General features: G+C 45.2%; 1 protein-coding gene across 1 annotated transcript in view; it reads left to right on the plus strand.

The window, feature by feature from the left end:
- The first annotated feature begins 137 nt into the window (after positions 1–137).
- Positions 138–12075, plus strand: part of LOC132450698 (histone-lysine N-methyltransferase 2B-like) — a 35182-nt gene continuing 23244 nt past the window's right edge. The window contains exons 1-9 of the mRNA XM_060042721.1: positions 138–539; positions 2555–3884; positions 4909–5069; positions 5730–5816; positions 7831–7987; positions 8148–8364; positions 8794–8855; positions 9005–9385; positions 9750–9862. Coding sequence (XP_059898704.1) covers positions 237–539; positions 2555–3884; positions 4909–5069; positions 5730–5816; positions 7831–7987; positions 8148–8364; positions 8794–8855; positions 9005–9385; positions 9750–9862 — 2811 coding nt within the window. The 5' untranslated portion in view covers positions 138–236. The remainder of the gene's footprint in view (positions 540–2554; positions 3885–4908; positions 5070–5729; positions 5817–7830; positions 7988–8147; positions 8365–8793; positions 8856–9004; positions 9386–9749; positions 9863–12075) is intronic.

The following is a 12075-nucleotide window of genomic DNA, read 5'->3' on the forward strand; positions in this document are numbered from 1 at the left end:
CGTCGAAGTATATCACTGATGAAATGAAATCCTACAAAATGTAGACAGCTAGTGGTTGGACGTCGGCCTCTGGTTGGCCCCATACGCTGTGCGGTTCTGAGAGACTCGCTTTCCCATAATGCAATTAAACTTCCTTCCTAGCTCGCGCTTTTCGTCCAGCTTTCCATCTTGCCTCTGCTCTACATCACGGCACAGCCAGCGCTCTGTACTGGTGGTGATTGTTGTTGTAGAGAATAATGGCGGCATCGGGAGGCGGATTATCATCTCCCACTAATGTCACAGTCCTAAACAACCAGGGCCAGGCACGGGCTCGCTTCCCTGGTCGGCCGTGGTCAACTCGAAATCGGCTTCGGTTCGAGAAACGTCCCCAACGCGGAAGGTTGGGTTCTGACTGTGGAGATGTGACCCTCGGAGGGCCGAGGCCCATAAACATCGGACTCACTTTGAGCGAGGATCCTTCGCTACTGCGCCTACTCGGTGTAACTGAGAAGTATGGGCGCCAGAAAGATGCGGGATTTGAGTCGAGCGGGAGTGAAGAGGTGAATGAGCTATTGTTACTCGGTCAGCTACAAAGTGTGCAGATACCCAATAGAGATCATGATCTCTTATTTATATTTTTGAACAATATGGGACGGATATTGACGTTTCGCTGCTAGCCCTTCTGCACAGCAGGGGAAGTGAGCGAACACACAGTGGGTAGTAGTAAGCTAGATGCTACCAGGGTATGCCCCAAGATAGACTGGCTGACCAGTTATCTAACAACACTACTGATCTATACTTAAAAATGATGTGCACATTTTTTGTGTATACCAAACTGAACCAGAGTCGTTGTGAGCTAAGGCTAATCCCCCACCGTCTTGCGTGCTTTGGGCGGAACAATTGGCGGTAGTGATATATGGTAAACCACGAATACAAGTTTGTCATGTCGTTTGCTAGTCGTATAATGTGCAACCCCTTCACAAATACAAAGTGGTGTGGATTGCGTCAAAGCCAAAACACAGTCCTTACACGTTGCACCTGTCAGCTGAATGCCCTGTTTGGAATACACTGATGGTTTAGATTGGCAAAAATGTGTGCATGGTACGTTTGAGGTTGAGTATATCTGTGCATGTTTACTTTGTGTAATTTTTCCATGTTGAGGATATTGATATGGCATGCCATATATTGTTTATATCCTATTTTGATTGATATCTGCATCGCTAAATAGACAGGCTATTTCAAATCCCTTCTCGTTATTCTATGAAACCACCAACATGTCAACAGCTTGTTTACAAAGTGTGTCTAGTGAACGTTGGAGCAAGAACAATCAGCCTAAACATAAACGAGCAATATTCCAGTATTTTTTAAGACCGTCAGAATGGGTCTATGATTTCCATAGTGTTTGCTAAACTTGTTAATAGGATGGAGCCATTTCCAAAAGCACTTGGATCGACCGAAAATACACAGTCGCTGTACAGTTTAAAGTAACTCTAAATCTACAATTTCAAAGGAAATTCAGTGGGTTATATCAATATGAAGAATGTTCTGCATTCTAAAAAAACATATTATAGCCATATTTTATGTTTCCTGTAAAAGGAAGTCGATTTAATAGTTGGCTGGTAAGGCCACCATAACCTTACCAGACATCTGAACCTTTAATGTGGTTGAACCTGCATATGGCTGGCCAAGAAAGACAACCAGAGAAACCATATACGTCGTCAATAAAGTAGACTACTCAATGAAAGAAAATGAAATGGACTCACTGATGCATTCTATTTGGATTTGACTGAGATGCAGCCCTCTTAATTCCTCCACTCCAGTATGCCTCTCGTTGGTTACTGGTTTTCATCAAGTTCTCTCAGGGGTTTGTACTTAAACCAGTGTGCCCCCTTTTAATGCAAATATCGACTTCTGAAAAATGCTAGTCGGAAGTTGTTTTGTTGTCGACTTTTTTAACATGTTTTTTTCTTCAACATATGAGGACTTTGAGATGCATTTGTGGGTGCATATAGTTGTTCTTTATTTTCCTGTGTTATCATGGGATAAGTTGGTTTTATCAGTGGTGTGTAAAATATATGGAACAATAAATTTGGCACAATCAAATCTTTTTCATACAATCCACTACTGGATTGTGTTTCTTGAACACGCTGTTTCTTGAAGACAACGGCTATATGATGCTCTGCTGCAGACCATATGAATCTGAAGTGTTTAGTTGAAACATTCAGAGCCATGCAGGAGTCATGATTGAGGTTTGTATTTGTGGTTCAGTATAATTTCAAGTGTTGAAGATGCTGATGCTTTGTATACGACTATTATTACACAAACTTAAACACGTGTACAAAAGAAGGTCATGACAGTTGTATTATGATGTTTCTTTCTATCGTAGCCATGGCGACCCAAGCACATGGTTAACACGTATGTACCCGGTTAACTCATGATCGGCGGTTGTTACCAGATCCCTGCGAGGCAGTCAAAGGCAGACACGGCTCTGTTTAGCTAGCATTCCACTGCAAAGCTGAACATTTATTTTTAAAACTTTCAAATGAATCAATACTATTTTCTTCTTTTTTTAAAGGAGGAAGATTTCACTGGATTTGGGACACAAACAGTTTGTTCCCATCAGCTTCCGGGAAGCTCTCCTCTGTCATCACCTACCCAGGCTAAGCCTCCTCCGGCCCCCGACCTGTCCCCACAATCCAAGCCGCTGATTGGAAAAATTGTGCCACGGAGCCCCAAACCCACTCTGATTGGAAAAATTGTACAGAGGCCTCGTAAAGAAGGCCGTGGTGATACAGTCAGAGTACCCGGTTCTCGGATATCCATTAAGCTGCCTGCCAAGCAGGTAACCCCAAGTCCGGGCACCGAAAGTACCGGAAGACAGTCCTCAGGCTCCACACTGACAAAAGTGGCCCCGGGGTTGCAGCGCAAAGCGGCCACAAAAGAGCACACTACTCAGGGTTCTACCTCAGCCGCTGGCACCAAACAGGATAAGCTTGTGTGTACCCTGACAGTTGTCAAGGGCAAAGGGAGAGGCTCCAGGCTGAAAGGGGCCGGTAAGGGCTCAAAGCACGCCCAGGCAGACCAAAGCTCTGGGAAGGGGACCAAGGGGTCTCGGCACCAGCAAAATGAGTCTGAAGGAGCGTCGCAATCCCAAGCTCCTACCAAGAGACGGCAGAAGAAGAAGGTGGAGTTGGACATCGGGGCTTCCCCTGAGGGTGAAGCCCTTAGTGGACAGGCGGCGCCAACGCTCTCCCAGGGGATCGCAGAAGATTCCCCCAAGAAAAAGCCAGTGTTCAGAAAAGTAAAAAAATCGCTGTTCGGGCAACGACAACAGCAGCATAGCAAACCCGCCCAGAAATTGGGCGGCATTAAAATCCGACGCGTGTTTTACACCTACGTCCCTGAGCCTGTTCCAGCTGCTCTGAATCAGGAAGGGGAGGCCGAGCCGCCACAGGGTCTGAGCTCCAGTAACTCCGCCGCACCTGTCGTCAGCGCTAGGTCTTCCAGGGTCATTAAAGCCCCCAAAAGATTCCTGGATGAGGAGGACGCCGTCCCTAAGAGATCCCTGCTCAAATCGGGGTCCGCGTTGGAAGCTGGCGGCTCTGCGCAGAGTCCAAACTCCAGCCACCTGGAGGTGTACAAGAACCTCAAGAAGCTGACGTCCAAACTGGCCGAGAAGAAGAAGGGCCCTTCAGGCGCCAAAGGGGAGGACCTGTGTGCAGGCTCCGGCTCAACCCCTCCGGTCCGGAAGAGACGCCGGTCCAAGATAAAGATGGAGGAGGTGGACACGCCAGGGGTTGTGAGGAAGCTCGCTGTGTTGCTGAACATCAAAGCCAGCGCCGTGCACGCCCAGGTGCCCTTGAGCGAGCCAGTAGCGGAAGGAGCACTGGATACAGACGCTCAAAGTAAGAACAATCCCATGTCCTTTTCTGCTGTCATGGTCAAATGTGTATTTTTTTTTCAGAAACACTAGCCCGCTTCACAACAGCGACACCTATTTGTGATTATTGGAAGTAGGCCTGCTCTGATACTTTGGAAACCGTGTGGATTTGGTAACTTCTAGGCTGTATTAAAGCCCTGCTGTAACCAAGTCGAACTCGGAACGAAAACCACCGGCGTGATATTGTTTTTTTGCGATATTAAACTCGTAGGTTTTGTCCACTTGAACCACTTAACAAAAAACGAATCAGTTTATTAAAAACTAGTTTCTGCAGCTTTGGTCTCCACCTTCTACGTGTAAAAGCAGAGAAAGACACGCACTTTGAATTTACTCTTACTTTTTCTTTTTTTCGTATTCAATTCAATTCAATTTTTTATTGAATTTATTTTATTATGTATTCAGACCAGCCCTAATGTAATGTTGGAAGCACTGCAGGACTGACCTGAGTCAGTTAACCATCCCATGTACTGTTTGAAGCACTGGGGGACTGACCTGAGTCTGTTAACTGTCCCATGCAGTGTTTGAAGTGGGGCTGGGATAAACGATTATATTTTAAACGATTAATCTAGCGATTATTTTTTTGATGCATCGATTAATCTAATGATTCATTTTTTCAGTTAGATTTAGATTCGATTCGATTATCGATGATCTCCCCATTAATTGACTAATAGCAATTTATACATGTTGATTTACATATCTGAATGAAAAAAATATGAATTCCTTAACATTTCAATGCACGTTTATTGCCTTTAAATGCCAAAATAAAAGTGCAAAGTAATGCATTCTTAGAATTCTACGGTTAACGGTTGCGTGGCGCCTTGCACTTCTGAAAGTCTGAGGAGCCACTCACGTTTTTTCTTTTTTTTTTTTAATGGCTGCACATTTTTCGCCGCCATCGATTACGTCGACGCGTCGTCCCAGCATTAGTTTGAAGCACTGGAGGACTGACCTGAGTGTGTTGACCGTCCCATGCCGTCCCATGTTTGAAGGCTACCTCGAGGCTCAGGACAGTGGAGATGTAGCAGAGGCCAGTGGCCAGAGCCAGCGGATGAGCCTCACGGGAGCCAATAGGAGGATGCTACACCTTTTGAAACGAGCCAAGGTCCAGCTCATCAAGATAGACCAGCAGAAGCAGCTGAAGATGGCCCAGGTAATATTCTCTTATCAACCCGGAAAGTATCGTCAAGAAAAAACCTTCAGTCATGTTTTTTAATATTCACAGACTTAGAATACAGCAGATTTGTGAATTGTATTGTTATTGTTTAATACAGATTAACAATCTGCATTCCATATACTCAAACCAAGCTCAAAAGTTTCCTCGGGAAGTTGAGGTTAGTAAGGCAAGGACAGGCAACTTTATTTATACACTTTTCAAACACAAGGCAGACTCAAAGTGCTTCACATATAAACATTGTCATACAATACCATTAAATCATATTAAATAATAGAAAATAAAACGTATGCACAATTTTTGTAAAATACATGGAAAATAAAGGCAAAGTTTAAAAAGCATTTTAGAAAGTGCAATGTGTTTAAGATCAGATCAACATTCTCTCTGGTATTCCAACCCAGCCTAAAGGAACTTGGTCCTTTCTCTGGGACTCCAACCCAGATTCTGGGACTCCAACCCGGATTCTAGGACTCCACCCAGACAGAACTTGGGTCTCAAACCCTTATCCTTTCTCAGATCATGTATCTCTCTTTTTTTTTTTTTTTTTTTTGCAGAAAGCTAAAGCAAGCATAAAAGTCCTCTGTAAAGTAACACATTGCTAGAGTCTAAGGTTTTGGTTCCCCTTTGTCTAATGCATAGTTGGGGTCAAGAGAATCAGGAATGGTGGCAAGTGGTAGGCGGAGAAGGAGGAGAGCGCAGAAATCCAACGATGAAGGCAACACTCAGGTAATTTTAGAAAGGTTTTTCGCAAAAATGACATCCATGTTGAGAATTTCTATTTGCCGTTTATACTTAGGGTTGTGTATCGTTTGGGTTTTATCCGATACTGGTGCCTACTCTGAACGTTTCAAACTGTTCCGGTGCTAAAACGGTTCTCGAACCGGTACTTCAAAAACGAAACGGCACACTAGGGTTGCCGCGGTATACGGTGTTACCGGTGTTGAGGCAAACACCAGCAACACAGAGTTATTATAAAAAAAAAAATCTGTAAAAATTAATAATATAATTATAACTAAGAAAATAAAAATTTGTAAAATAGGCCAGAGTTCTTCTCTGTGCGGAAGAGAATTGGCGAGCTTCCTTACAAGACCGGTTACCATAGCAACGCCGGTAAACAAACCCTGCGGAGCCCAATCCCTACGAGAGCTCCCCGCGCTACGGCCATCCGGAGGCGCACAGAGCTTTTGGCCGTGATATTATATATACAATTATATTATACTATTATATATAGAACGTTGTAAGACGCTGTCACCGAGAATTGGCGGGCTACCAGACGCTGTCACCGAGTGTGAGAGGAGAGTTGATGGAGAAGATGGCGGTTGACCTAGTTTCAAAGTTTATACTCGGTAATACCGGTGTTGATACAAGTGTATTACTCGTGTGAAAATGTCCACACCGCGACAACCCTACCGCACACTCTTGCATAATTGCACGACTTGTTATGAGTTTCACATTAAGCAGAAAGTCAGCGGACACTGAGTTGAATGGCAACGGTGTTTGCTAGCCTACTTGATATGCAAGATTTACGGTTGGCATTAAATTACTCGACTTACCCGAAGAGGCTGCTGTGAGTGCTGTGACTGTTACGGTAAATATCTTTTTAAAAAATAATTACAAATAATATTAATTACTCGCTGAAAGCAGGCAGGCACGCATCATGGCGCAACATTACTGCCAAAGTCATACTAAGTAATATAACGCAGGTGCGCAAGGCAGCCACTGGAGACGCCAACATTGTTTTCAACCGCTCGGTACCGTGCTGTATTAATTCCCAAGTTTTGAAAAGAAAAGTATTTGAAGCGAATAACGACTCTGTTTTTGATTTGTTTATTTGGTTTTGAACAGAAAGTTTTGGATGCATGCATCGGCTTTGAGTTTGTTTGTTTGTTACTTTAAAATTACATTCGCCCGAAACACACACACACACACGCACGCGCGCGCGCGCGTTCATTCACGTTCACCCACTACAACCTGCCGATCTTCAATCAATACAACATCAAGTAAGCGATGCCACCGCGCGTTGACAAGTCCGTCTCGAGGCGCCCACAGGGTTTATATGTTTGTAAGCCGTGACACACTCTTTTACCAGTTGGCCTATAATACCACGCCTCGCAGTCATGGACCTATAAAGAAAGTCGTAGTCGTACCATGCGTGTTTAGCGCAACATTGAAAAGGGTCCCGTCTGAAACAGTGTCGCGCGGCGCTGCGTTAAGAACGTTGTGTAATCAAATACACCGGTATGGCGGTCTATAAAAAAAAATCATATCCTAACGAAAATACACACCGTTATTCAGTGAGAACCGGTATAGCGCCCAGCACTAACGCAAGTTGACGCCGCAACACCATGGGGGCGGGGCAGGGGGTGTTAAAACACGTCAGGCACCGTTATGAGGAACCGAAATGTGCGTTCTTATTCCGATCTCGTTTCAACCGTTTACGTCGGAAACCGGTTCCCTACTGGAACAGAGTTTCGGTGCTCAACCCTGTTCATACTGCATTCTGTGGGATCCTGGTTGCATGTATCTACAGTCACGGTTTCACCACAGCCCTCTCTTTACTCCGAAATGATTTGGAACACTGAATATCTTAAGAATAAAACCTATTCCTCAAAGTTCATTGCATTTAATATTCTGTTGCCTGTGTTAACCCCCCTCATCGTAGTCTGTATGAACTTGTGAAGGCTCATTCTCTGCTGCCAGTTCTCACATCACCTGCGTCTGGCTGTGTTCCCCCGTGCAGGAGCAGCCACTCGGGGGCCCCAGGATAAAGCACGTGTGCCGGGCAGCCGCGGTGGCCCTTGGCCAGCCCCGGGCCATGGTGCCGGACGACATTCCCCGACTCAGTGCCCTGCCGCTCCACGAGAGAGAGGGCATCGCGCTGTTGCCCGTCGCAAAACGTAGGCCAACACCGCCCCTTTCCTCCCCCAGAAATGTGTGTTGAATGTCTTACTTTGCGCATTCATCGGTCGTTCCTCGCTCACTCCCTTATCCGTCTGCCTGGGGGCGTCTCTCTGACTCTGTCTCTCTCTTCCCCCCCCCACCACCTCCTCCATGTAGTCGAGGAGGGCGGGGACGAGGACGGCTCCGGCCAGGAGTGGGCTCAGTGGGAGCCCCCGGAGAGCCGAGTCCAGAGGCGGTGGAAAAGGGGCCGCATCCGCTCCCGCCGCTGCGGGGTGTGCAGGGGCTGCCGGGTGCAGAAGGACTGCAGCACGTGCACCAACTGCCTGGACAAGCCCAAGTTCGGGGGGCCCAACACCAAGAAGCAGTGTTGCACGTGAGTGCACATTCCCGGGGTTGGGGAGGGGCTGACCTTTTGAGCATAGGTTAAAGGTCAGTGGCCCTACCAAGTGAGACCCAGACCCCTGGCACGGTGTGGTCAACCGCAAAGCGTTTGGTTTGGGTGAAGCCTCAGGATGGGACACTTCCACTTGGCTTTATACTGCTATCTTATGCCTTTCATTTGGAGCATAATCTACCATAAATATACACCACAAACATGCTACTCTTTTCGAAAGAGTGGGATGTATAGATTGGATTAAGTCATTTCACATTTTCCTCAAAAGTATTTCCGTTCCACATAGACTTGCTCAATCGCTTTTAAGAGGATAAATAGCGCCCATCTCAACCGTAGGTGTGCACTGCATATTTTCCAGAAAATGATGCAAAACTATGCTCAAAATAACCTGCGTTTCTCTGCCACCAGACACAAGAAGTGTGAACGGATCGAGAAGGGGAAAGAAGGCCGTATCATGAGACCGTTTAAACGTACGTATACGGATGTACTGTAAACGTCACATCTTTCTTCTTCCAACATGATCTCCACGATAAAACAAAAAGATGAAACCGTATCCAAGCAACGGATTAAATCATTCCACATTTCCGAATGAAATCACCACGGGACTCTCTTCCCCCAGTTCACCGGAGGCGGTCGTCGTCTGCCGCATCGAGCGCCGAGAGGGCGGAGTCGGGGGACGGACTCCCTGCGGACGCCGTACCCCCCGGCGACAGGAGACACTCGCGGCGCAACATCAAGCATCGCTCCTACAGCAACCTGCTGAGGTCCGAGTCTGACGACGAGTCCGAGGCGGAGGAGCGGACGGTCAAGCCCGCGCACGCCATCAAGCTCGCTCACGCCGCCAAGCTGGCGCGCGCCGCCAAGCTAGCTCACGCCGCCAAGCTGTCCCGAGGCGCCAAACCAGGCCGCGCCACCAAGCTAGCTCACGCCACCAAGCTAGCTCACGCTGCCAAGCTAGCCCGAGGCAACAAGCTAGCTTCCGCTGTCCCTAGCAAAAAGGGTAGATCTGTTTTTTTTATTCGTGTGACGCCGTCTTTATTGTTTGTATTATTTGTTTTATTATGATAAAATGTTCATTCCCTCCAACTGTAAGAGCCAATTTTTATATTCAAGTTGTTTGCTAAATGGTGCTCTGTTGAATGCAATACTCGGTGTACGTAAAAAAACGTATATTAGCCGTTTCATAATCGATAATATACCGCTTCACATTTTCATAAAATACTTTCCCAGATCGCACAATTCAAGTTAACCCAAATCCCACCAGAGTAACTCCTCCAGAGTCTCCCTCAGTCACCCATCAGTACTATAGCAACCTGATTGTGGAGCGGTGTTCTAACGTCCTGAATGGCGTCTCCTGTGTCCAGGCTTCCCCTCCTCCAAGGACGGCAGAACGGCCCTCTGTGACCTCCCCAGCGAGGCAGGCAGGCACCGGCGGCCCGGCCCCAAGGGATCTGCGGGCCGGTACAGAGCTCTGAAGGTAAACCCGCCCACAGCAGCGACGCCTGATCACCTTCTCTCAGGCTTGTTATTTGTAGTGGTCACGAGGTGGGGGTGGGGTTCTGAAGCGCCGACGGCTCTGGCAGGTGGATGTTAATTTGTGCCTTAACATCCACCTTTTTTTGGTAACTACTAGGGCTGGGTATTGCCAGGTACCTCAGGATTCAATTAGATTCTTTAGGTCCTCATTCGATTAGATTTCAATTTGATATTGATCCAATTGCTTCGATATCGATTCAATATTTCGTGCAGATGACAAAAATACCTAAATATTATTTAGAATTAACCATTTCAAAATGAGTTAACCATTTCATTGTGCTTTTACTAGCAAAAAGGGATTACACCATTGTATAGTATTGTTCCTGAGCTAAACTTGCAGCATAAAAGTAACAATCGTCACATGGACAAATTTAAAAGGGCATGTACATTTAGGCATACTCCCTTCTAGATTACAATGACTGAGTATGCTTTTTTATTATTTTTTTTTAATGGAAATAATCGATTAAAAAAATTCTGAATCGAGAACAAATAAATTGCAGTGCATTGATGAATCGATATTTTTACCCAGCCCTAGTTACTACGTGCCCCTTGGAAGAGAAAGGGCACTTCCATTGGATCAAACAGACAAAGGGCTTGGGGCTGTTCAAATCCACTATAGGGGTTTTGCAGACCCCCAACTCTACCCAATTAGGTTCGAACCCTGGTTATAGTTTTGCTGGTTTGCTGATAGGGGTGGGAATCTCGATTCAATTCTAAAACGATTATCGATGGATCTCGATCCAATTATTATTTTTTTGTACATTTCCAAGCCGGATTTTCAAAAATATATTTACACATCTGAGTTTGCTACTCTGAGTTTGCTAATCACTTCCTTCTTTTGTGATGATCATTAAAGACATCATTAAAGACAACAGATGAATTAACTAATCTAATATTTTATTAGAAAAAGCTTTTGTCACAAATATGACTTTCTATGAACAATGCAATAATCAATGCAGCTTGCATTACAACAATATGGAAGCATGTAAAAACATAGGTTTCAGTTTTCTTTTCTTTCTAATCTTTCTTTTCTATGTCATTAAAGAAAAAGATACTCTTGAGTTAGAAGGAGTTCTTGTGTCTGGCTGTGAGTTTGCGTGCATGCTATGCGTAGGCTGAATCGTAATCATGTCAAGACAAATCAGATTGGCCAATACACACTGAGGATAAATTAAATAATTAAAAAATTACTAAAATTATCCCTCTCTGGCGAACAGAATGTTGCAGCAGGCGGACAAATAATTTAAAAAAAAGATTTATTTTTATTTTTTTATTAAGATTATTAATTTCTCTGCATCAAGACGGAATCGTTCAAGAGAGAATCGCGATGCATCGAAGAATCTATTTATTTTTCCCACTCCTATTCGCTGATGTGTCTGATCGGTGGGGCTTGACTTAATTAATGGTTAAATAATGTTCCTGAAAGTAATGCAAACTCTTGTGGTGTTATGAACCAAATCGATAAGCGCTAATTAACCTGCCCTGCCCTGTACTCCGTGCTTGTTAAAACAAACTGGCTCGGATATTCTAATTCAATTATAATTATTTGGGTCTTATATAGATGGCCTGTTAGGCCCTTTGGAACTGTACATGTGATTCAGGACTAAACAACTACAATTGAATTGAACTCTTGAACTTTCTGGTCTGATTTGGTTTATGCTTTTAGCCTGGCTAACGCCAGACCTCATCTCAATCTACATTGAGAAGAGGTCTGGGAACCACACATTCATTTTCTCGTATTTGAGGCGTGGTTTATGATTGCCCGTAGCTACGAATGTCTATGATATGAGTCTGTACGTAGCTCATAGCCAGTATGTAGAGCGACAGAAATTCGATGAGGAAGAAGCCTGGACCTATTAAAGAAGACGATGGGTGTGTCGTATAGACGTCGTCATCGTCTTGCCGTCCCTCCCCGTTCTGTGGTTGGTTCCCTAACTCAGGCGAAAATCTGATCCATGGAATCCAGGCCGCCTAGCAGCGTGAAATGAAATCGCGCGCAAGGCAGCATGGCTATAGCCAGGCTAGCATTCTGTCTTAAAGCGTGCTTTGACAAATATTGCTGTTCTATCAATTGACATCAGCACCTTACTAATGCATGATTCAACCCTGCTTCCATGCTCTAACACCAAGCAATATAGTTACTTCATGCATAAC

The sequence above is a fragment of the Gadus macrocephalus genome, chromosome 22 (assembly GCF_031168955.1).
Source record: "Gadus macrocephalus chromosome 22, ASM3116895v1".
NCBI lineage: Eukaryota > Metazoa > Chordata > Actinopteri > Gadiformes > Gadidae > Gadus > Gadus macrocephalus.